Source organism: Lagopus muta, chromosome 3 (assembly GCF_023343835.1).
Source record: "Lagopus muta isolate bLagMut1 chromosome 3, bLagMut1 primary, whole genome shotgun sequence".
Classification (NCBI taxonomy): domain Eukaryota; kingdom Metazoa; phylum Chordata; class Aves; order Galliformes; family Phasianidae; genus Lagopus; species Lagopus muta.
In genome coordinates, this window is record NC_064435.1 from 86,467,683 (window position 1) to 86,492,929 (window position 25,247).

The following is a 25,247-nucleotide window of genomic DNA, read 5'->3' on the forward strand; positions in this document are numbered from 1 at the left end:
GCCCCAGGCCTGGATGCAGCACTGCAGATGGGGCCTCACAAGAGCCGAGCAGAGGGGGACGATCACCTCCCTCTCCCTGCTGGCCATTCCTCTTTTAATGGAGCCCAGAACACAGCTGGCCTTCTGGGCTGCAAGCGCACACTGCTGGCTCATGGCCAGCTTCTCGTCTACCAGGACCCTCAAGTCCCTCTCTGCTGTGTCCCTGGGCTGCTCTCAAGGGGTTCTTCACCCAGTCTGTATAAACACGTGTGACTGTCCTGTCCCAAGTGCAATACCTTGCACTTGGCCTTGTTGAACCTCATTGGGTTCACATGGGCCCACTTCTCAACAACTATAACAAGCAACACAGTGTTTTTCAAGCAACACAGTAGCTTCCAGCTCTTCCTGTTTGTTTCCCAAGCAGTGTGCATTGGTGTAGAGGCACTTCAGCTGGGCAGCTGGTCTTGTCACTCCCTGAAAGGATAACTCCCTAGTTCCGTCTAGGTATCTCTCTTGAATTTCCCCACTGCCTCCTCCCGTTGCCCCGGCACTCTCTGTTTCATCATCACAGAGTTTTGTATGCACTGCAGTGTTTTCGGCACCTCTCAAAGCAGCGGGTCCTTCAAGGCCCCTTCCAGCACCCTGTCCCTCTAGACTAGTTATGCCTTTGCACGCCCTATCATGGGAAGGCTCGCTATCCCCCCGCTCCCCCGTCACACCTAGTTTAAAGCCCTCCCAGTGAGTCCTGCTAGCTTTACCCAAGGACCCTTCTATCTCTTTGAGAAAGGCAAACCCCATCTGGTGCTCACAAACCCAGAACCATGGGGGCGAGTTGTCTGTCAAAAAACCCAAAGTCGTGGCAATGGCATCAGCCCCAAAGCCAGGTGTTTAAAGAAGTGATCCTTTGCCTTGTTTCTGTGCAGTAACCCAACACAGGAGGCAAAGAAGAAAAGATGAGCCGCGCATTCAATTCCTTTAGCTGTCTTCCCAAGACCCTGAAATCCCTCCTGGTAGCACTTGACCCACATGTAGCCACATCTCTTCCGCCATGTGCTGCACGTGTTTCTGAATGGGATGTCAGAGGAAGTTCTTTACTATGAGAGCGGTGAGGTGCTGGAACAGCTGCCCAGAGAGGCTGTGGATGCCCTGACCCTGGAGGTGTTCAAGGCCAGGTTGGATGGGGCCCTGGGCAGCCTGGGCTGGTACAAAATGGGGAGGTTGGTGGCCCTGCATGTGGCGGGGGGGGGGGTGGATTCATGATGCTTGAGGTCTCTTCCAACCCTGGCCACTCTGTGATTCTGTGACGGTAAGCACTGTGCCCGCGTCCGGCCCCAAGCACCCTGGGAGGCGTGACGCGGGACGAGCAGCAGGGCTTCATCCGCAACGCCAAGCTCCACTCCGGAGACGGAAGCGGGTCGACGGCCGCGGCGGAAGGGAGGTGCCCAGCCATGGCTTTCCGGTAGCGCCGGTGGATTCTCTCTCTTCGCTTGCCGCTGGGAGCGGGCGGCATGGCCGCGAGGCGGGCGCTGTTAGCGCTGCGGTCCCACGGCGCCCTCCCGCCCGCTTCCGCCTCACGTCACCGCCTCACGCCCGCCCGTCCGCGCGCGGTGGCCGCCATTAGCGGCGGCGCGGGGTGGGGGCGGCGCTGCAGGGAGAGCGGTGAGAGCGGGGAGCGGAAAGCGTGGTTTGGAGCGTTGATAAGCGGGACGCTTGTGCCCCTCGGTGGGGTCCTTCTGGGACGTGGGGGACCTGGGAGGTGTTTCGGAGCTGCGGCGGCGCTGCCGTCGGTTTTTGTGCTCGTAGAAGTTAGCAGTCAGATCCCTTGGGGTTTTCGAGGCAGTCGGTGCACGTCGCTGCAGGCTGCTGCGGTGAAGGTGCGCGTTGCTTCGTTACTGCGGCCAGTAGGAAGCTCCTGGAGAGCTCGCTTGTCGATTTCTTGTTATTTCGTTAAAATATGTCCAACCTTCCGCTTGTCTTTCTCAGGTGTGAGCAACTCCGTGCCTTCATTTTTACGAAGCAAGGACAGCGTTTCCTTGCTGGGAAGTAGGAAGCTTTTTTTTGACACTCATGCCCTGGTGTGCCTCCTGGAAGGACATGGTAATTTGCTACGCAGTCCCTTGGGTTGGATCGTGGGTGGGTTCTTAGCTTGTTTGTTTTGTAATGCGATTGAACGTGGGCTGCTATGTAAAATGCAGCTCTTGGGATGGAGCGTAGAATGCAGTCTAAAATATTCCTTCTCTTACCCTAAAACATAAGGGAAGAGATCCTTCTGGATTTATGATGTGCCTTCACTCCCTCAGTAACACTAAGAGGAAGGAACATGCAGCCAAATTGCTACTGGAAAGCAGAGATCCCAGTCACTTTCTCCTCCTGTGTAGTTTCAGTCTTCGTGTGTGTGCCAACCTAATTCTTAGGAAACTACAGTGCCTTTGGCTCGATTAGCATTCTGAGACGTTAGTTTAATGAGCTCACAGAGCAGTTGTGTGAGCACTAGGACATACATAGCAGCAGGAGGAAGGGTACCTTTTGGTGATGGCAAATGGTTAAATCAGCTCTGCTGTTGAAAGTGACTCACTCTCAGGCCCCAAATCTGCTTTTTAACACTAACCTGCTACATATTTGAAACTATGTTTTATGATAGTTCACCACGTACAGAGTTCAAAGTGTATTTTTATAGGGACTCAGGTGCTTGTAGGCCTAAAATCAGAGCTCTTCTCTGTTGGGAATTGCTGAGATTTGCCTGTCTCCTGTGGTACTACTTACAGTGTACTAAAAGTAGATATCTGCTCTTGAATGTTAGGGTTCTTACTCATAAAAATAACCACATGAGAGATGGCATTCTGTAGTGCTTTTAGAAAAAACTTTCAACATTTTTCTTGCTGATGTTGTAATAGTGCTGTACTACAGACACAGCTAAGTATATTACAGGCATGATTTTGGATTGGAGGAATTTGGTTGTATTGCCTGTTGGTTGTGCTCTGCTAGTGCTAGATAGAAAGGAATATGTTTTACTACCTTTCGTTACTGACTGCTTTTTTAAAAAGCTTTGTTATTAATATTAGAAATTGTTCATCAGCTGTCCTGCAGTAAGTCTCTGAATGGGAAATGGCCTCAGGTTGCACTAGGGTAAGTTTAGGTTGGATATCAAGAAAAACTTCTTGACAGCAAGGGTTGTTAAGCACTGCAATAGGCTGCCCAGGGAGGTGGTTGAGTCACCATCCCTGGATGTGCTTAAAAACCATTTGGATGTGGTGCTCAGGGACCTGATTTAGCAGAGGGTTGTTAGAGTGAGGGTAGGATGGTTAGGTTGTGGTTGGACTGGATGATCTTGAAGGTCTTTTCCAACCTGAGCGATTCTGTGATTCACTGAATATTGTTGTATTTTGTTGTGCTCAGGATTCACTACTCAGCAGTCGGAGGTGATTGTGTCTGCATTCGTGAAAATCGTGAACACCAACCTGGATATGATTTACAAGGACATGGTGACCAAAGTGCAGCAGGTTAGCTCAAAGAAGGGGGAAAGGTTAAAGACAAAAGAGATCTAGTATGCCTGCTAATGAAGTGCACGTTGCTGTATTATTTACTGGTAGACAATGTTTAAAAACATGAAAATGAACAGCTATCCATGTGTATCTACTGGCTATTGAGTTTTGTCTTGAATCTCACTTATCAAAGCATTGAGATGGATCTTGACACTTACGAACTATGATCTGGTATAGTGTTCATTAATAGGTATTTGTTTGTTTCTTTGTTTCTTCCTAGCTTTATTGTAACCTGAATAGAATTCCTGAAAAGGCTCTTACCAGTCATAGGAGATACTCTAGGCATGGGATTAACTAGTAACAGCCCCTATATTACTTTCTTCTCTAGTTTTACAGCAACGTTTTCCTCCTGAAGATTTCCTCCTGTAATTTACCATTCTGTTGTGTATTCTGTTTCTAAATTTATCTTTCTGTCATAGTGACATTCATACTGTATTAGAATTGAGCAACACTTCTTTGCATTGCTTTCAGTGTGTGGTTAGTGGAGTTGTATATACTGATAATGCACAGGAATGGTATGTTTTGGATACTGATATAGTGAGTTGTCTGTTTCCTTTGATGCATATGTTGTTCAAGGTATACTCTTAAGTCCACTCACACACACACACACACACACACACACACACACACACATGTAATATATATGTAAATCAGTGAGAGGAACTGAAGAAAACTTGCTTGAAAATGGGCTGATAATTCTGAACAGCTGGAGATCCATCCTGGTTACCAGAAAATTAGGTGGACTTGACCTGAATTTGTGAGAGAATGGCTGTTTTGTTTTTGGGAGGGAGCCCTTTGTCAGGTTGTACACAGGCAGAGCTATCTAAGCAAGCAGACATGAAAGTATTGAATATTTTAGGCACATCTGACTCCAGAAATGAAATTGAAATTCAGAGTGAGACACAACTTGCTCTATATGGAACGTAAGCATCTTTTGAATGTGATTCACAGTATCTAGTATGTTGGCATTGCCAGACACATAAGTGTGTCAAGTAGGCCATGCTAATGGGAAGCAGTAAGTGAAGTACTTAGACTGCTTTGTGAGGCTGGGATTCACAAGCCCCAAGACATTTTCCAAACAAACGATTCAAATAATTTTGTGGTAGCTAAGTTGCCATCTTAATGTGAGAATCTGTCATCTTAATGTGAGAGAACTGTAGCTGCTGGCTTCATAGTATAATAGTCTTGACAGAACCACAGAACGGCCAGGGTTGGAAAGGACCTCAAGGATCATGAATCTCCACCCCTCCCTGCCTCATGCAGGGCCACCAACCTCCCCATTTAATACCAGCCCAGGCTGCCCAGGGCCCCATCCAACCTGGCCTTGAACACCTCCAGGGTTGGGGCATCCACAACCTCTCTGGGCAGCTGTTCCAGCACCTCACCACTCTCTGTGTAAAGAACAGTGGGGCTGCTTGTTAAGTAGTGGATTTTGCATCACCTTCTGTATGGGGAGGCTTCAGTCCATCTGTTCTAACTCTTAGATTCCAGGAAAGGCAGATGCAAGAGCACTCCCTTCTCCTGTGCTGAATTTGTTCTGCACTATATCAGAGAATGCATTGTTTAAGAGCCCTTTCTCCCACTGTGTGTAACAATAAGCAGTTGTTGGCATCTATACCTCCTCGTATTCCCAGATTTTTGAAATGAAAGTAGATATATTTTTTCCCCCCTTTTTCTGTGACTGTGCTAAATATGACCCTCAGGTGATTTTCTGTCATTGAAGTTCAACTGTATAAGTTTATATGGCATGCTCAGGAGGTGTGTATTGACCTGAACTCTGGGTGACATGGTAAATGTGTGCTTTGTTATAGTCTTTGTGTGGTCAAGGGCTTGTACTAAAAGAGAATGAAGAACTGAAAGAGAATTTGGAAAACTGTGAACGTAGTTATTGCCATTAGGCCATAATTGGATAGGTAAGAGATAAATAAAAGCCTTGAAAAATGCATGTACGTATTGTATATGTATAGAAATGAGAGAGAGATGGAAAATGGAAGAAATCCTTCTGATGAGTTCAGTGAAGAGGAGAGAGAATGAAAATAAGCTGAACACATAGGGAATAAGAAAGGAGATATCCATGGCATATCTTTTTGAAGATCTTCTGTGATATTTCCAGCACATTGACCCACTGCTTTTTTTTTTTTTTTTTTTACAGTCAGGTAGCCTAACATGGCGTTTCCAGATGCCACGTAGTGCTGTAAATTAGAATATCATTACTTGACAAAAACCAAGTTGCAGTGTCAGATTTGTAATGGTGTTAATCCAGAATCAAAAGCAAGGATCTGCTTATTAGTGGGAGGCCTTTAGAGGGGAATCCCTGTTTGCATGTAGCATCTAAAGCAGTATGGGCAGACCTTTCTGCCCTCCAAAATGGAGGGGGATGCTTGTCTGTCTTCTGGTAGCTCACTTCTGTCAGACTGAGAGTAGTGGTTAAAAGTGTAAGTGTAGTGCATGCTTCTGCTTAGCTGAACAGAAAAGTGGAGTGAGCTCTCTTCCACAGGAAGGTGGAAAAAGAAGAAATTACAGGAATAGGGTAGCACTGGGGAGTCTTGGTGTGAAAGCTGGCTTTCCTCATTTAGCACAGGGGCATCTTTTCTCCCTGATGCCTTTGCTAGGTTAAGAATTTGAAGACTTAGAAGAAACCAGATCCTAGGCTATTACTTGAATTATTCTGGTCTGTGTTAGCATTGTTGATTTTTTTTCCCCCAAACATTACTAACAGTTCAGCACAACTTGTTCTGTCACTTTCTCTTAATTAATCTTGCCTTCTTTGAAACTAAGATAGTCAATCTTAAATTGCCAGATTAAAGATTTAGGGGTTTAGCCTGTTGTTTTTGTATGCACAGATGAGAAAAAGCATTATGGTTATATGTTCTGAGGCTTGTCTTCTATTTTTTCTAGGAGATTGCTCTTCAACAAATAATGTCCCATATTGGTGGATTGAAAAAGGACATGATTATATTGGAAAAAAGTGAGTTTTCAGCACTTCGGTCAGAAAACGAGGTAAAAAAGTGTTTTGTATCCAAGGGGTTGACTTGGGTGCTAATATGGGTTAACACCAACTTAATAATCTCACGAAGGGGCAGAATGCACCCTCAGCAAGGTGATACAAAGCTGGGAGGAGTTGCTGACCCAAAGACTGTTGATGTCCCTCCATCCAGATGGAAGCTGGGAAAATAGGCTGTTAGGAATCTTGTGAAGTTTGGCAAAAACTTAAATCATCCTGATCACACATGAGGTAAAAAATAAAACAAAGAGGAGGGAAGAAACTGCTGAGCTGTAGGGCATAAATTGTTGATGCAGTTGTTGCTCTTCTTTGTTCCGATAATTTTCATACATTAGAATTAATAGAAAGTGCTACAGCTATTCTTATTTCATACATCTTTTGAAAGAAATAGTGAGAGAATAATTTAGCTTGGAAGGGACTGCCAGAAACCATTAAGGGAGTTGCTGGCTGTGTTTTGATTACCATTTAGCAATTTCTTTTTAAGGCTAAACAAGCACATTGCTTGCTGTCTTGCACGCTCTTTCTCTTTTCACTCTCCACTCCTATGCCACTTGCTGCAGTCTCCCATCATCTTGGTGGCTCTCCATTGAGCTTGTTCCAGTATGCCAACATTTGTCTTGTATGGAGGAGCCTAAAGCTGGACACAACTTTTCTGATGTAAGCTCATGAATGCTAAGCATGAGGGAGTAATCAGTTACTTTTGGCTGTGTTTACTCTTGCTAATACCATCCTGTGCATTTGGCCACCTGTAGTGCTGTGGGACAGTGCTAGCTTCTGTCTTGTGCTGTTGTTTGGAAATAGGCAGTACTGATTGAGTACACACATGTACAGGTGGGTCTGTCTACAAACATACTCAGGATATAAATGAAGTTAAACCACATTCATTCTGCCTTCTGTTGTGGTTTAACCTGGCAGGTGGCTGAGCACTGCACTGTCATCCACTCATTCCACCATCCTTTCCCAGTGGGATGTGGGAGAGAATTAAAAAATGATAATAAAATAGAACCTATGGGTTGAGATAAAACTATTTACCAAAGTATGAAAAGGAAAATAGTTATGTCTGTATAACAGATATAACAAGTGATGCACAAGGAATTGCTCACCACCCCCTGACTGATAGCCTCCCAAGCAATGGTAGAGAAAGAGAGAAGAACTCCCTTCAGAACTCCTTCTGCTTGATATCCTATGGTGTGGAGTATCCCTTTGGTCAGTTTAATTCAACTGTCTTAATTCTGTTCCTTCCCAGCTCCCTGGGCCCTTTGCTGAAAGTGGTCTTGGCTCTGTACTACACTGCTTAGCAGGCAACTGTAAATAGCAGTGTGTTATCAGCATTGTTTTTCTCCTAGAACTAAAACATAGCATCATATCAGAAGCTCTGAAGAAAAACAATTCCATCCCAGCTGAAACTAAGACACCTTCCTTTCACAGTATGGATTATAATCATTGCTACTGATCATACCAATTGGTTCGTATGTCTAGGTTGCCAGTTTTTGTGTACAATACTAAAGTGTACATTTTTTCTGCTCTCCCAGAAAATAAAACTGGAACTCCAGCAGATAAAGAAGCAAGTCATGGTAAGATACTGTACCAACATAATCAAGAATTAAGGCCTGTCTTATTTGCTTAAAAAAAAATGTTGCTGTTGTGATTTTATTGTGAAGGTTGTGTTTGATTGTTGTAATTGAAATTGATGGGGTAGAATGGGCTGCAACGAAGTTGATTTCACACATATTTAATTTATGATGACAGAACTGTAAACTTAGTGTGTTTACACAAAGTACTGAATTAAAATGTAACTGTCCAGAATTTAAAACAGACTTAGTCAGTAAATTTGGGACCATTGGTTTGGTCCCACTTGTTTGTTAGCAAATGACCTTAGCAAGAAAAAATAATTTGTGGAGGAAGCTCTTGTTAATGATCTGCAGGTCCTTCTTAGGTTTAATAATCAGTGCTGTGTTTCTGCTCTTTGTAGTTGGCTTCTCCTGACTAACAGTCAAAATACCTTTCTCTCATGAAGATGATTTCAAAACCTGTTACTTAGATGAAGGTGTAGCTTTTATGCAGATAGAAATTCTTGCAAGAATGATTAAGATTGGAAACTGTTTTGTTATGAAGTGCTTAATGCACACTGGCTTTCAGAATACTCTTTCTAAAATACATTCAGCATCTGATTTTTGTCTTGTAACTTATTTTATTGTTTTACTTGCATATAAATGAGTTAGCATATTCACTGGTAGGACATGAAGGATCTGAGGTTAGGTGTCTTTAAATTTAACTTCTTACTGTAAAGATAAAATTATAATTGTAATAATTTTGCTCATGCTTTTTTTTTCTGAAGGACAAAATGACACAATGTTGTAAAGGCTTCAAAATATTTTCATTAAGTTGTAACGTTGTGCTGTAATGGCATCTAATTACAACACAGTTAAAGTTCAAAAATCCTAGCATAGAAATTGAATGTCATTATTATTTGTAGAAACTTAATGAAGTCTTGTCTAGCTGATATTGGTCTACTTGAGAGATGTTTACTTGTTTTTAACTGCAGAATATCCCAGAACATCATCAATCTTTTGATTCTCCCACACACTCATCTGATCAGCAGTTTGTCTTATGACAAAGTGTCATCTGGCTAGAATTCCTGCTGGGAAGTTAATATAAAATGGCAGTTGTCACTAAGCAAAGTAGGGGTCGCTTAGGGCTATCCATGAAGCAAAATACTTAGTGGTAGTTTCAAGTTATGTGTTTAAAAATAATAAACATTTTCTGTCTTCTGAGTTGTCAGTGGTTCTTTGCTAAGAGCCTGGATGCAGTCTTCAGAAACAGATTTCCTTTTAGATTTTAAAGTTGCAAACTGTTTTTAAAGTATGTTGAGTCTCAAGATTCCTTCATACAAGTCCAGTTTACAAGTGTGCATGGGTAAGGAGTTGTAAAAGTGGTGAGCCATGGGTTTATGAAACGCTCCCAGAATTTGTAGAAGGTTGTGTTCTTCTTCATCAACTCTTGCTTTGAGTGTTCTGGTGTAGAAGTAGTTGTTAGTTTTTGATTTGTCCCAATGAGAATGAACTCATCCTACAGAACACCAGTGGAAGGGCAGGAACGCTTGTACTCTGGAAATTTATGCACATTGTGTCTTTAGAATCCAGTTCCTCTCTAATTAAAAGGAGGCGCAGTATTTTGGCTGACTTTTTTTGCTTACAATTAAATAGAAATTCTTTATCTTTACACCACTTTCTCATTGTGTTCCCATAAGGATGAAATTGCCAAAGTTCGTGCAGATAACAAACTAAACCTAAACCTAGAGAAGAGCAGAGTAAAAGAACTGGTAAGTTCTGATTGCTTTCTTCTGGAAACATCTAAACATTGAATAATCTCCAAATTTGGATAAGAACATCAGTTTAATATTAGTCTGTGGTGTTATTCCTTTTCAAGATGCTATTAATCTAAATTACTCATCCTTATGCTGCTGTGGTACAAGGTACTGTGGGTTTTTTTTGTGTGTCTGTCTCTTGATATTGTTTCCATATCAGTATTAACCTACTACAGTTAAATATTCTGACTAGCTGCCTTGAGATTTTCTGTATTGTTAGCACAGCTCTATTTTCTCATTGAATTAAGTACAAACATGTCATTATCTTGCCATTATTGAGGATGTTTCCTTTCCCTATAGCAAGAGGCTTCAGTGTGGCTAGTTTGTCAGGCAGTGCCTGTTGTGAAAGTCGTTGTGATGAATTTTTATTGTAACTGATACTGATTCTCATTGTTTTTGACTTGAAATATCTGGCAGAACCGAGTGGACAAGCTTTTCAATTAGATTAACATACATGATAATCAGAAGATAGGGTTGTTGTTTTTTCATTAGGTGGAGCATTCTAAATCGAAGTCTGGTTTTAGATCTTTTTTGAAAGTTTTTAGGAACTTGAATTGCATCATCAAAATGGACAGATCTTTTAGTGACATCTTACTGCAGATTTTGTTTGTAACTTAGTCTTCTTATCACAGGTAGGTAATGAAGGAGTAATATTTACTTGCAATCTCGACAGAAAGAACTGTTTGGATATAAGGCATTTTTTGGTGTGCGTGTTCGAAGCGCTGAAGGAGATTATCTTAATTTGCCAGCACTCACGTCAGCCATTCCTAATGTTTCAAACTCTTCAGTGCTTTATCTTTTAATAAGTCCATTCCATTTTACTTTTCCTGGAGAAGCCTTCATTAGCTAAAGCACACCTGCTTATGCCCTGATGTATATCTGGAGCGATACAGATTGAATTGGAAAATCTTGAAGCATGGAACAAATTTTCACTTATATTCACGTGCCTTAAGTTTGCTGTTTAAAAACATCAAGATGCATCTGGCAGAACTACATTTTCTCTGCTTTGCAAAAACCCATGGATTTAAGGGGAAATCTCCCAGTTTAATTGGGGGGGGGGGAGGGGAAGGGGGGAGTTAACCTTTCCTCTTCTTATGTGCTTATGTTATTACGGACATGTCTTGGTCTTTTGTAACAGAAGGATTGTTTATTGTTTATTTTAAATGTAATGCCACATTTGATAGTGATAATCAGTTTATTAATGTGGGGTCCCATTTACACAGAATCATAGAATGGCTTGGATTGGAAGAGACTTTTTAAAGGCCATCCTGCTGGTTGCCACCCATCAGGCTGCCCAGAACCCCATTCAATTGGCCTTGAAGACTTCCAGGGATGGGGCATTGCTAGGTTAAACTTGACCTCAAACATGACTTAAAAATTGTATTGTTTTGTTATCTTAACGCTTTGAAGAATTTTACTTTGAGGCAATATATGCTACTGAATTTTTTTGTCCTTGTCATCAATTTGCAGAATTGAGCAACACGTGTTTTATTAATTATAGGCATCTTATTGTTTGTCTCTTCTATTTTTTTTTTCCTATGTAGCCTTGTGCTGTTTATTAATTGGATCTTTGGGTCTAATAGAAGTTTGAATAGTGTTCTGGGTAATTACAAGAGAGTTTTTCAATGCTGAGGCATTTATGTAGATTAATCTGAGTTTGATATCAAAGTGGAATAAGCCTCTAGACTGGAAGGAAAAAAAAAAAAAAGCAACTTTCCACATGGGAATGTCAGTAGCTGAGGTTATCACTGTGTGACTGAGGATTCTGTGATGGGAGCCTGATGACCTTAATACTCTGCACTATAGACTGATGGCTTAGCAGCTGTCCTAGGAGTAATTGAATTGCTCAGTAGTGGATAGGAACCATTACATATGTCAAATAATGCCAGTTCATGAGTCAGAAAGGTACCTGCCTGCCTTAAATGTATGCTTCTTGAATCTGGATTTACCTTTCCTTGAATCCAGATAACTACAGTTCATAAGTAACCCAGGACTTGTGACTTTTCTGAGTATTTTCTTTCAGGTGACTCTGACCCAGTGACTTAACATGAGATACAAATGCTCCATGTTTACCAAATACAGCATTTTGTGGTGTTCCTCAACTACCATCCTGACCATTTCAAAATTTTGAATAGAGAGTGCCTGTAACGCTGGTGAAACATCAGAGCAAACTCAGCTACCAAAGATAACTTAAAAACTGTTCCCCTTACTGAAGAAAGAGGATGGTTCAGTCTTGGTGTCTGTGTTCTCTGAGTTAGTTATCTGTGCCATTTGCCCTTCAGAGTCACAGGCCTTTGGCAGAAGTGCAAATCTGCCAACTCTTCTGCCATCTGCTTTTTAGTGTATATATATATATATATATATATACTGTTCCAGTGTGAGCTGAACACCTGTCTGCATTTAACTGTCCAATGACAGCAGTCACCTTGCAATAGTATCTTTCAGGTGTTGTCAGACAACGTGGGTGTTCAGATTCAGTTTTGTAGAAAACTGGGAAGCAGAGAACAGAAAAGGAATCATGCTTTGGGAAAAGCCTTGAAGACAATATCCTATTTATCTGTCTGTTGTTTGTTTTTCCCTTCCAGTATTCACTTAATGAAAGAAAACTACTTGAAATGAGGACAGAAATAGTGGAACTGGTAAGAACTTGGTAGCTTGTTGTTATATACCAAAGCTTTTTTTACTTGTGTTACAGAGCTGGTGCTCTTTTTTTGAAGCTGCTCATGCTCTGAGACCCTTCAATGTACAAAATGTCATTGAGATTTATTATTTTTCTGTGTATTTCCATGGTGGTACAAACAAATGAAGTGTCTACAGAATAAAAAGGCTTATGTATATTATTAGGTCTACACACACATATAACCTGTTCAGTGGGCTATTTTCTTTTAAATCAGTGACTTTTTCCATCTGCATTGGAACTGAAACCAATATCTTGATTGATTTGAGTTCATTTTAAAGGAGGCTTTTACTGAAGAATTCCTCTTAAATTTTGCTTGATTTCTGTACTGTAGAAAATTAGTCACAGGAGGACCTTTAGCCATAAATCATTAACTGATTACAATGTGTCAGTAGTGCTGGTTTGAAAATAGCAGCAGCACAGCAGCTGTTGTTCTGAGTTTACAAGCTTGAGCTTTCAGCCCTTTCTGAGTAACAATTTAATCCCTTTTTTTTTTCCTATGAAGTCCTGTCTGTCATAATCAGATTCTGGCTGTCATTCTTTAGTGTTTTTGTAGTAGAATTCACTGCAAGATGAAGACGCGTTTTTTTACATCAAAAGATCTACTCTGATATTTCTGAGGAGCCATAAATTGCCATGCTCTTCCAGTATGTTTCTGTCATGAGAGTCTTCTAGACTTCTCAACAGCTATTATAATTGAGATGTGACTTGAACATCTGTGGGCCAGATGACACATTAAAGTGAGTGATTATTCTGCTAGATTGAGATAAGACCATGTTCTAGATTACATCTTAGTGAACGTGTAATGAAAATTTACTGGGTTCAGTTCCTTAGATAGGTAAGCAAGGAACAAACTTGTTTGCTTTGAGTGCAAATTACTTCATTAACACACATTTAAGGAAGAGTTGGAAGTACAGCTTAGAGGAATGGGTTACATTTCTAAATAAACGTGGAACTGTTCAAATTGTAAGCCTGTTCTGTTCTCTAGCACGCACAACAAGATCGAGCTCTGACCCAAACAGACAGAAAAATAGACACAGAAGTTGCTGATCTGAAAACAATGCTGGAATCACACAAACTCGACAATATTAAGTACTTAGCAGGTAAGGCATCTGGTGGTGGACCTGCTAAACTGCACAGTGTTTTTGCAAGTTGTCCATTGACTGTATTCATGAAGGCCCTGGCTCAAAGAAATTCTGAGTACTTTAAGCAGTCTCAGTCGATATCAGCAGCATTGTTAGCAGAGAAAGTTTTCTGTCATTTGCAGCTGTATTTTGCAGGGACTATGCCTGTATGCTCTTTCCATTCTTTGTATTGCAGTCGTGTGTGAGAAATCTAAAAGATTGGCTGTCAGTAAGAGTGAAAGGCTCCATCTGTGCCCAGCTTAATTTATAAGAGCAGCCTGCGTTTATCTGTCTGACTGAGCTCTGTCTATAAAATCGAATGCTTCTGTTTTTCTGGGTGTTCAATTATCATATTCTTCAAATACTTATTTTTCACATATATGCATTAGGAACAAATAAGTTATTGCTCTTGCTTCTTGTAGGAGAAATGTCAAAGTATTAAAGTTATCGAAGTCTGTAGCGCTATTAAATGAACAGGAGAAGTTATTCTTTTGATTTAGACTTCTTGATTATTCTTTCACAGCAGGTTTTGTCACGAGTACATCTACAGTGCTGTACTATAGGGATATGCTTTACAGAGAGCCATTACTGACAAATAAAAGGCAACTTACTAAAGTGAGAGGAAGTTCTTTTCCCCATCATCCTTACTATCGTGGAGGCAAAATATGTTTACTTGAATTGCTTCCATTGCAAACAGTGGCAAAAATCTTCTGTGTGTATATCTAGAAACCAAGGGTTGATTACATTCACCAGAAATAATAAAAAACCCCACAAAACACAAATTGATCAGCTATAATAAAGTAGTTTGCATTTATTTTTTTGAACCCCTGATTGTGATTTAATAACCCTGTTATCCCTCATTTTACAACTGTAACTTGCCATTTCGATCTTTTTTCGAATGGTAAGCAGCTAAGGTGTTGTTTGTTTGTTTTTTTGTCCAACCTTTTGATAGTCTTCCAGTCCAGTTCCTGCACATTCCTTTTCCCTCCTTCTTTGTCATTTCTGTGTCCCTCTGCCTTGAAATTGTTTGTGTTTTGTAAATGAAAAAGCTTACTTTCTTATATGGGGAAGAAGTGGTGATTATATCTTTAGCAGTGCAGTGATATTCTGAATTCTACTGAATTCTGAAGATATATTCCAAGAGCTAATGATTTCTTATCTGTCTTCTCCACTTCTATTTTCTTTCAGGTTCAGTATTTACATGCCTTACTGTAGCACTGGGATTTTATCGTTTATGGATGTAATAAAGCCTCACTTTAGAGGGACTTCTACTGTCTTGTTTTCTGAAAATGGAAAAAAAATTATTTGCTTGAACTTCAACCAAGTCTTGAATGTGTTATTTATTTTTTTGTGAAGAAGACTGTATTGAGAATGTAACCAAAGACGTGCCTGGAAACAAACTGTACATATGTCATGCCCAATTTGAACCTTACCTCTGTTCAAAGCACTTGTGAATTTTCCTTCATTCTGAACTGCAGTATGCCTTGCTGTTGCAAAGTGCCATATAAGCAAAGACTGACATTCATACCAATTGTATGGAGCTGCATGCACTAGGAATTACCTTTTGTTGTCTGTTCAGACGTGCTTACCAGAGTCAGTTGCATCTGTTGGACTGGAGTTGTGATTATTAGTATAAAACTGAAACTAAATGTTTTGTGGCTTGGAAGCACTCTTGTTTAAGTAGGATTTGTGTTAACTGAATCATGCTTGCTTCTCTCCTTCTAACACTTGATCATACAGTTACTATGATCAAATATGTCTTGCCATTTTTATAACAGTACAGTCATCAGCTTCTTTTTTCAGATGACCATTGAATCAATCATCTTTCGTGAGTACTGTGTAATGGTAGCAGTGTTTGCTGCTAGTTCTGCTTTTAATCTGTCTGTAGGTTTTTTACTAACTCACCGTTTTATACATAAGTTTCTGATACTCATTCCACATGCTAATTTTTAACTTAACCACTGTAAATGGGAATTTGAAATGCTGTAAAATACACTGGTTTTACTTTATGGCTAGATTATACAAACTCTCTGTGGTGCTGCTTCCTTGTTGGAAAGGAATTGGTGCTTCTGGAAAGGATATTTTTTTATGGGTGGTTCTGAAGCAGTGTCATACATGAGGGAACTGCAGTTTTGTCTGTCTTCGGTTTGTTTTCTTGTCTTATTAAAAAAAAATCCTACTGGTACTTCAAATGTGGAACTTGGATAGTGATATAATGATGAAAGTGGTAATGGAGATCTGTAAGGATATTTAAACTCACAGCTTGTGAACTAGCAAATGCAAATGAAAGCACCCTGTGTATCCAGGTACATAACCATCCAGGTATATACCCATCATTCTTTCATTCAGGAAGTAACAGGTTTAGTAACAGTCATCTGTGTTCCTCCATGTAAGGGAAATATTGTAAATATTGAAATATAGGAAAGGAGAATGACCTATGCACTGGTAATAAATGCTGTCTGCCTTTGTTTAATGAAAGTAAAGCTGTCTGGTTACCTTGTGTCTGTGTCATAAAAGCTATTTAACTTCTTTGGTGGTTGCCAATGCAGACTGATTTGAGGACAAACAGATGTACGACTGTGGATGCAAACTTGAAATAAAGAATTTCATATATTTCATAGAATTACGATGTTTTCCATATAAGTACAACTCTTTCAATTAATCTGAATGTAATTACTTTAAGGTAAGTCATTGTTCATGAGACTGAAAGCTAAGACTGAAAGCAAAGTCAGCAGCCACTAGAACACTCCAAAGAGGAAGGAGCAGCCAGTAGAGATTATTAATTAGCAATAATAGTTTCCCTGTGCTAATTTTAACAGCTCCTTGAAATTGAATGAATCTGTACTGGAGTTCTTCACTTTCTTGTTGGCTTTTTTATTATTATTATTTTTTTGTTTGTTTGTTTGTTTTGTTTAAGAAAATATTTTTTGTACATGTTGTACATTTTGAGCTTCACTATTTGAGAAAGTATAATTTAATGTTTGGAATTATCTCAGTGTTGATTCCCATCTTTCCAGAGTAGAGAGGCCTATATATGTCTGTGTAATCAGTGCATCTTTACCTGCACGCTCAAGCATCTGATAATAATTGCTGAATTAATTCTTTAAAAATAATTTTAAATGCAATGTGTGTTTGGCTGAAAACAGATCTCTATGCAAACAGGCTGCTTTTGGGGGTCAAGTGGAGGGAGGATGTGAAAGATTACAGAATAGCGTTGTCCTGGAATTAGCAAAGCAAGTAAAAGCACAGTCTTTGGTGAGTGTTCTGAACAGGGAATAACATTTATGCTTTCATTCTCCTAAATTACATACTAATAGGAAAGAATTAGTATTTCCTAGCCTATAAAGTCTTCAAGTGTGATGTAAAAAAGCTGCCTCTTTTGTATGAGGATAGGTGTTCTTTGATCTCTTCCTCTGATTTTAAAGATCAGCTTAGCAGTCTCACACATGAATCACATTTATTGGCATTCCCAATAGGTAGAATTTGTACTTGGAAATATATGGATTTAATTTCAAAGAAATATTTAAAGTTAAAATACACAAGCAAATTAAAAATCTTTTGGTGCAGATGAGAAGCAAATACATCAGGATACTGCTGAATAGCTTGAAAAACAGAAGTTGAGTGTCACTGGATTCCTAACTAGGAGACTTAAAATCCTTCCCAATTTCTTTCTGTACGACTTGCTGCACTGTGCTGTGTAATGTTTAGTACCAGAAGCAATTTGTGACTAGAAATGGAATCTAGCTGCTTGTGTGTCTTGTTTTAGCCCTTGCCTGCAGTAAAAATCTGTCAGTGAGCCATCCTTCTCACTGGCCTCAGCTCAAGTGTTTCACTAAACTGTTACTAACAGCCATTGCTGTGCAATCACGTGCTCTTGAGGCCTCTCTCTCTTGGAGATTGGATCATTTGTTTCCCGGAACATTGAAGTTATTTTTAAAAACACAAGTTGACAAATGGGAGTTTATTTTTAACGTAGGTGTGAAGTCTGCTTCATTTTTTTCCTCTGCACGCAAACGTTCTGCATACTTATCATGTTTCTTTTTAAGCCTTGTTCCTGCAGTGAACGTCCCCTGAACTAGGATCTTCATAAACACTGAAATCCAACCTCTGTGCAGTCACTGGCAGTACCTATGTACTGAAAGCACGCTTTTGCCTTCTAGGTATTTTGAATCATACCAGTTCCATGAAAAAAAAAAGACTTGTTTTTCTTACTGCCATCTATAGACCTGACATGGGGAAACTGTCTTTTTTTTTCTCCTCTATCTGCAGTTAGCTAAATTCCTGTGACTAGTTCCTTTGAACTACTAGTTGCAGGCAGGAGCAAAACTTGCCTTTGCATCTCCCACTGAGTTTCCAGGAATCAAGTGGAATATCTTTTTCCCATCTTGATACTAACCTGGAAAGAATTTTACAAAGCTGCCCTGTAAATTTCCAAGAATAAATAAACCATAAAGTTACCTTTTGGGATGGTTTAATGTACTGATAAAAGCTGCATGCTGAAATTCTTTCTTTATTCTGACTGTAGTGTTTTGTGTTGTTTTCTTTTTGTTAATTATTTCTCTAGCCATCTCTTGAATTTATAGGTTTGTTGTTTTTTTGTTAGCCTAAGAATAAAATGCACTGCATGAGCAGTTAATTTGCTTCAGCCAATAAATAGGAAGTTTGTTTGCAATCAGCTGTGCCTGGAATATTGGGGTTTGTTTTCAGCATAAACAAGTGTGTGTGCTTTTGGAGGTGGAGGCTCTGCTGCTTTTGTTAGAACAGCTTCCTTTGGCCTTAAAACACGTAGTTTATTATTATTACTATTTAAACCTTGTTACCACATTGTTTAGATCAGTGATGTTGATGCTTTGTTTTACACTTAAATCCTAGGTCAGAACAACTTACTGTAATCCATAACATGAATAATCCACTACATGAAAATCTGTAACTAGACAAAGATCATAGACGCCAGTGTTTGCATAGCATTCCATTGAATTCTGTCTATTCAAAGGAGGAGAAAATTCCAGTTTTCTTGGAAGGATGCCTAGTTGGTATTAAAATACTGGAAATGGGTAATAAAGAATGGAGGCAAATACCAGTCTTGGGCCAAGGTTTATCCCTGTAGTTATGCACGTTAATGTGTTGTAATATTTCAAGTGCCGTACGTCCTTGCACTGTTCCAGTATGCACTCTATCAAACTCTTACAAGTTCATTAGGTGCTTCGTTGTACTCTGAATTGCATCAGCTTGATTCAAGCCTCCTTGTGAACAGTCTCTTGTCACTGCCTTAGTGTGACTAAAGAAGGCTGTATTTCTGCTGCACGTGTTTAAGAACTTCAAACAGAATTGCACAGTATGTGAATATAATAATGGCTTGCTTACAGCAGGCAATTGAATTTGATCAAATCAAGCTTGTGTACGGGGCTCCAGAGTCTGTCTCAATAGGGTACGTAACAATTATCTCAGTATGGCTGGGAGGGGAGGCAGAGCAAGTTTCTGTGTGAAAGGTAGAACTCATTGTTTATGTCCTTCTCTATTGTTAGAAGTAATGTAGTCCTCTTACGCAGTACTGTTGGCAAAGCATGTTACTCCATGAATAGGAAACTTCTCAATTCGCCACTTTTGATTGTGATTTTGTCCATATTAATCTGCATCACTACCGCTGATGTCTTTACCCAAGGTCTATTTTCCTGTGGCAAAAGTGAACCAATTATTATTTGTTTACAGAGTTGTCCCAGTGATGAAGGGGGTAAATAAGTACAAAGGTTGCTGCAGAAGATCCCCTTAAAGACTACCTGCCACAATCAGAACCAGAGAGTGGCTGACAGTTTTGATAATGTTTTACATCATGGCTTTCATAAATGTCAGTTCTAATGCCTGATGACATGCACAGCTCCTTCGATCTCCACAGCTGCTAAGCCTGAGCAGTGGCCCAGCTCTTTGAGCTACTCAACTTTTCAGTGAGCTTTCCAGAGCAAGTAAACCATGGGCAATAGGCTGTGTGAAAAAAGTAATCCCTGGTGATGCACTGGTAAGACTGAACATACTCAGTGTGGGCACTGTTTGTGGGTTTCTGTTCTCATTTATCATTTTCGTTTGATGCAGTTAGTTTGTACCATGTGTTCTATTCCAGAACCGTTCAGAAGTACTGGGATATAGGAAGCTTTTAGGAAGATGAAATTCCATGGAGGTTGGGGAAAAATACCTGGTAAGTTTCACATTCCCAGAAGTTCACAGGAAAATTCTTGCAGGGATCTTAGCATTTTAAATATTTCCTCTGAAAAAGAGCCTCATCAAAAATTAAGCTTTTTTAGAACTGCTTTGTTTGTTTGTTTGTTTTCCTAGCAACATTCCAGTCAGATTCGCTGCATGCTTCCCTATGTGGCTTATTTCAACTGTAATAATCTTGATTCGTGTTACCCATGGCCATTGCTCTTAAAAAAGTTACAGTTGGATATTCCTCTCTTTTTGCTATTTGGTAAAAATGCATCCTGGGCATTAGAAAAGCTTAACAGTATTGTTGTTTGCTAAGCTAGTCAGTAGTTGACTTGTTTTAAACAGGGTCCTATTTTACCCAAGGTTATCAGACCATGCCTGACAGGTTATAAATGGGATGCTTGGTAAAGTGTGGCTTTATGGAGTTGGGAATGTCTGAGGAAGTTAATTGTGTTTGATAGAGAGAACTGTGCTAGTCACCACCCAGCAATGCAAAAATATGCTCACTGTAGAAGGTAAATGTTCAACAGAAATCTCATCTCCCATTTCCATAAATGCCACTGTTCTAAAAGGTATTTTCTTCTTCCACTGTCACCTTTCAAGCTTAACACGTAGTTCTGTACTTGGGCACTCCTAGCTTATTTTAATTGGCTGTCCCAAAGTTCAGTATGTCATCTGACTATTATATTTTGGATTCTTTTATTTCCATTTGTAATTTCAACATTGTTTTCAGGCTTTTCTTTTGTCCTAATTTTGTAGAAGGATTTGGTGGAAGGAAGGGTTTGTTTTCAGTTTGTTCTTAATAAGAGATTTACTGGTTCTTAATGAAACTGTTTAATGAATTAAAACATGACTAAAGGCTCTCTTGCAAGTTCCTACTTGTCTGCTGAAGTCAAAGGTGTATTTATATTAAGGGTTCATGATCAGTCTCCTGATTGATGCTTCTTTTAAGTTTTGTACAAATTGTCTTTCAAGTAGCAATTTAAATATTTCAGTGAACTGTACATGGCCACATGCAGCAAAACCACAAGACTCCAAGGTACTCAAATATCTGTGAATAAAACAAGCCACAGGACCCATGCATAAACAGCAACAAACATAGGGGAAAAAAACATTACGAGGTGGTGGTAGTCTGTGTATTGTGTAAGTATCTACGATACCAAGTAGATAAGACTGTAGCAACAGTGAGAGGAAAACATGAGCAAAGCTGGTTCTTTCAATCCATAAATGAGAGTTACGGCATGCCTTCCCCATTGGATAAAAGCCAGCAATAGAGGCAGTAGTTTAACAACTGCCTTGCAGTGCATATGGCTGCTTGTTCTTTGAATGGCTGGTAGAGGTGTGTTAATCCAGAAAATGAGGTTTAGAGTATGTGCTTTCTTGTTTTCGTGGAATGAAGCTTTTTACTGCAGGCATGTGAAGTTTATATAACTCCATTAGCCTCAGTGTGAGAATCATAACTTAAATGTGTGTTGGGGTGGGCTTATTGTTTCTAAATCTAATACACATGTTCTAATGTGCTATGTTTTGGCTCCTGATTGCAAACTACCAAAGGGTCATTGCTCCTTGGTAATTGTCTTTACTGAAGCAGCAGGTAGACTATGTGATTTGGTAATGCATCCATGTCAGAATGAACCGTAGGGATGTTCATGAGGAGTTATTGTATAGAGAGATTAGAAACACACACAGAAAGAAGAAGGAAACAGGAAAAAAAAAAGACAAAAAAGAAAGAAAAAAGTGAGTTGTTTCTGGAAGAATAGCAGCCAAGGGGAGAAATACTTGGGATGTATGTGCATACTGAAATGAAAAGTCCTAAGAAATGATAATGTTAAAAAAGGCCCCTGTAGCGATAGCAGGAAGCAAGACAGTTGCTAAGTTACGAGGCAATTTGGGACAGCAGCTCTGTAGGCAAGGATGGTTTAATGGGCCCATGCCTATGTTTGACTACATGAAAGCATGGTGCCAGTGTAAAATCATCACACACATAGCTCAGCACTTGTGTTGCTGGGGAGGCTATGCGTGTGCTCCTGGGGAAAGGAACTGCTTTGCTTTCTGCCCCTTACCAGGCACCAAGCCCCAACTCTGCCCCACGGTTGGATGAGTCCCCCAGCTCTGACTGGGATAACTGTACTGGGAAATCCAGCTTTTAAGAGCAGCAGAGTACCTCCTGCCTATTTTTCACTTCACTTCCTAACAGGGCTGGAAGCATTTCAAATTCTCACCTCTCAGGTAATATTCAAGCCTGCCTGAGAATAGGAAACAACAGACCTTGACTTAATCTTTCCTGCAACGAGGGTGAAATAGGGCTGCTGAATGATAAAAAGAGACTAATCTTTTGCTGGGATCCTGAGAGTTGAAGAGCTTTTTTCCCTAGATGGATTTTGGTCTTTCCAAATATAAAGAGCACTGCATTCAGTAATGAGTCCCTAGCTAGCCAGGATAATAGATTGCTTCTATCTAAACCTTGTCCCAGGGGACCTGTTTGTGGGTTGCTTTTGATACCGTAGAGCTCACATCAATGAAACTGCTCCTCAAATATGTAACTAATGTTTGTGACTGAGACTGATAGCTATATAGCTATGTACAGCTAGGTATTATAACAGACTTTGGTTTTTGTGCTGATGCTGTGGACTGATGTAGGCTATTGCCAAAAGTTCAGTTTCATTCTTTTTGATACGTGATCGATGTGGACATAAGTAGTCACATTTTGCTCTGTATGATCATCTGAGCTCTTTCCCTCACCCATCCATCCAGTGTAATAGCAAAGACAGGACTCCATAGATAAGCTATCTCCATTCCAGCTTTATATAAAAACTGGAGGAAATTTGTTGTTGTTGTTTTATTTGCTCGGCTGTTGGTTGTTGGTTGGTTGGTTTTTTGGTTTTGTTTTGTGTTTGTTTGTTTTGTATGTGTTTGTTTGGTGGCCCTGCTAGGCAGGGGGGTTGGAACTACATGATCCTTGAGGTCCCTTCCAACCCGGATGATTCTGTGATTCTGTGATTGTATTTTTGGCTAGCTGGAATCTTTTACCAAAGTTGTACATACAACATTGTGTCAGGACTATGCCAGTGATTTTTTTTTTCACAGTGATTTCTGTAGATCAAAACCTGAAATAATCTTTTAAATTTCTGTATGTTTAATGTATGCCTGCATCTAATTGTAGATAATTTGCACTTCAGTTATCTTTCCTTCCTGCTAGATCCTCGGCAGGTGAACAATCTCAGGAAAAGTCTCACCCTGCCTGCTTTTTACCTCACTACACGGTGACTGATCTTCTGATCTGCTCCCAAAAGTCCCGCGGTGAAGAAGTGTGTGATTGTATACACACGCACAAATGCGGTGAGGGCAAGGAGGGACACGTTCGCTGTGCCCATCTCCTAGTGCTGGTGTCATTCAGTTCTTTGGTCTCCACTGCTTCCCTGTGCGATTCACACCTTCCCCGCTCTGCCTCAAGGTGCAAGACTTGGCTTCTTCCCACCACGGTGGTACCAGCTTGCTCCCCATCGCCCCAGGCGCCCGCCTGCTACCTTAAGCTGCTCCTCACCATCCTGGTCCTGCAAGTGCCTCGCTGTGGGCCTCAACTTGATTGAGAGAAATAGGCAGCTGCCACCATCTTGAGGAGGAATGGACAAAATGGAAGCCTTTCCTGGTGCCTTGGTGGCACAAGTAACCTCTGCTCCTTTTCCATCCACCCACTCCAGCTCTGGGGTCTGGCAGTGCTGCCTTGCCATCCTGTGGCTTATCACAGTTCCTTCAACAGTGCCACACAGAACCCTATTTTGGCTGTGATGAAATAGCAGTGCCTGCTGCTCCTGAGAGCCACATCCTTCTCTGCCCAGCCCACAGGGCAGCTGCAGCAGCTGAGATGTTCCGATTTGGTGAGAAAAAGGAGTAGAGTGGTTTGGGAGATACATGCCCTCACCTCACCCATCCTCAGTTATTTGTGGCTTTGTGGGGGTTTTGGGGATTGAAAGAGGACTCGCAGCTTGGTCAGGAGGCAGGGGGAGCATGTACTGAGGAAACTGTAATAAACAACCAAAACAAAACATAAGGTCAAGCAAATATGACAGAGGGAGCTCTCCAAGCAGATGATGCCTATTGCTCAATGCAGCTTATAGTCCAAGCAACACATAAATTCAGCATGATAGGGCTCTCCTGGAGCAGGGAGTAGAAAGGCACGCAGGGAGCGGAGCACAGAACAGGCAGCGTGTTTGGGGCAACAGTGAGCATGTGGTGGGCTGGAAATGCTCAGCTATATGGCAGGTCTCATCCTTAGCAACAGCAGCAGAATCTTCCAGAGATTTCTTGGTTGAAAAATAAATCAGATGATAGCCTTCAGTGTGAACTAGCAGCTCAGTTACTGTTCCTTCTGCAAGCTGTACTGCAGCTGAAAATGACTGTGGGATTTACCCCATTGAGTTTGGTTTTTTTACAGCAAGAAAAGTAGTTAATTGTGAGTTTCCTGTGGAAATGAAACTTACACAATCAGTTTTTGTCCCACACCTAACAGTCTTTGTAACTCTGTCTGGCAAATCAGGTTTTGATCAAAGTTGAAGGAGATAAAGTGTTTTTTTTTTTTTTCTTCCAACATTTCATAACACTTGGCAGCAGGGCAAGGGAAAAGGAGTTAAGTTCCTGCCTGGACTGAAGTAAAGGCAAGAGGATCCCAGCTGGCCAGCCAGCAGCCATGTGCTGACAACCAGTAAATGTTTTTGTAGCTTCAGACTGTCCCAGTCTCATGTCTGGTGGTGGTGACAGCGCCGCAGGAGGCACAAGGGGAGCTGGAATTCCTGTGGCGGATGGGAGGGAGATGTGGGACAAAGGACATGAATCCATAGGAAAGCAGGCTTCGTTTGTTCTGCTGCTCAAGAACAATAGGTTTGTCTAATGACTCTTTTCAGCCCCAGCACGTCCATCAGAAACAGATTAGATTCCTATTTGCATGCATCTTTACTTTTCTCAGAAATGCCTCCAGCATAAAACTTTCAATTTCTTTCTTCCTGAAGGTATGGCTCTCTCCTGGAGAGTAACTTGGAGAAGTCACATCTTATTTCCTAATGGATTTATTACTTTGTTTATTTAAAGTCAGATGAACTGCGCTCAGTAACAATAGTGAATGTTTGCTGCCTTTTTAAATCCTCTTGGCTTTTCAGAGACAACAGAACAGAGGGAAAGCAAAGGAGCTGGATGCAATTCCACGTTGTGTATGCACACTGAGAGCAGAACCTGAAGACAGCGTTGTGCAATGTAAACAAGGCATACATCTGTCCTACAGAAACCTCACAGCCGGTGATCTGAGAGGGAAGGAATCTGATGGATTTCTGAAGCAGAGGATGAGCCTGCAGCACTGACAGGA

General features: G+C 40.7%; 1 protein-coding gene across 1 annotated transcript; it reads left to right on the forward strand.

The window, feature by feature from the left end:
- Positions 1–1,404: 1,404 nt before the first annotated feature.
- On the forward strand, positions 1,405–18,932 carry MCUR1 (mitochondrial calcium uniporter regulator 1). The gene is made up of 9 exons (XM_048939669.1): positions 1,405–1,638; positions 1,963–2,076; positions 3,376–3,479; positions 6,420–6,521; positions 8,058–8,099; positions 9,776–9,847; positions 12,478–12,531; positions 13,558–13,672; positions 14,882–18,932. The coding sequence occupies exons 1-9, from the start codon at positions 1,488–1,490 to the stop codon at positions 14,935–14,937; spliced, it is 810 nt and encodes a 269-aa protein (XP_048795626.1). The 5' UTR covers positions 1,405–1,487; the 3' UTR covers positions 14,938–18,932.
- The last annotated feature ends 6,315 nt before the right edge of the window (positions 18,933–25,247 follow it).

Bases quoted from the DNA above. Each gene is read 5' to 3' on its own strand.
- MCUR1 (XM_048939669.1), top strand. From the start codon at position 1,488: ATGGCCGCGAGGCGGGCGCTGTTAGCGCTGCGGTCCCACGGCGCCCTC. The intron at 1,639-1,962 runs GTGAGAGCGGGG...TGTCTTTCTCAG, and splicing joins GCGGCGCTGCAGGGAGAGCG to GTGTGAGCAACTCCGTGCCT. The intron at 6,522-8,057 runs GTAAAAAAGTGT...CTGCTCTCCCAG, and splicing joins CACTTCGGTCAGAAAACGAG to AAAATAAAACTGGAACTCCA.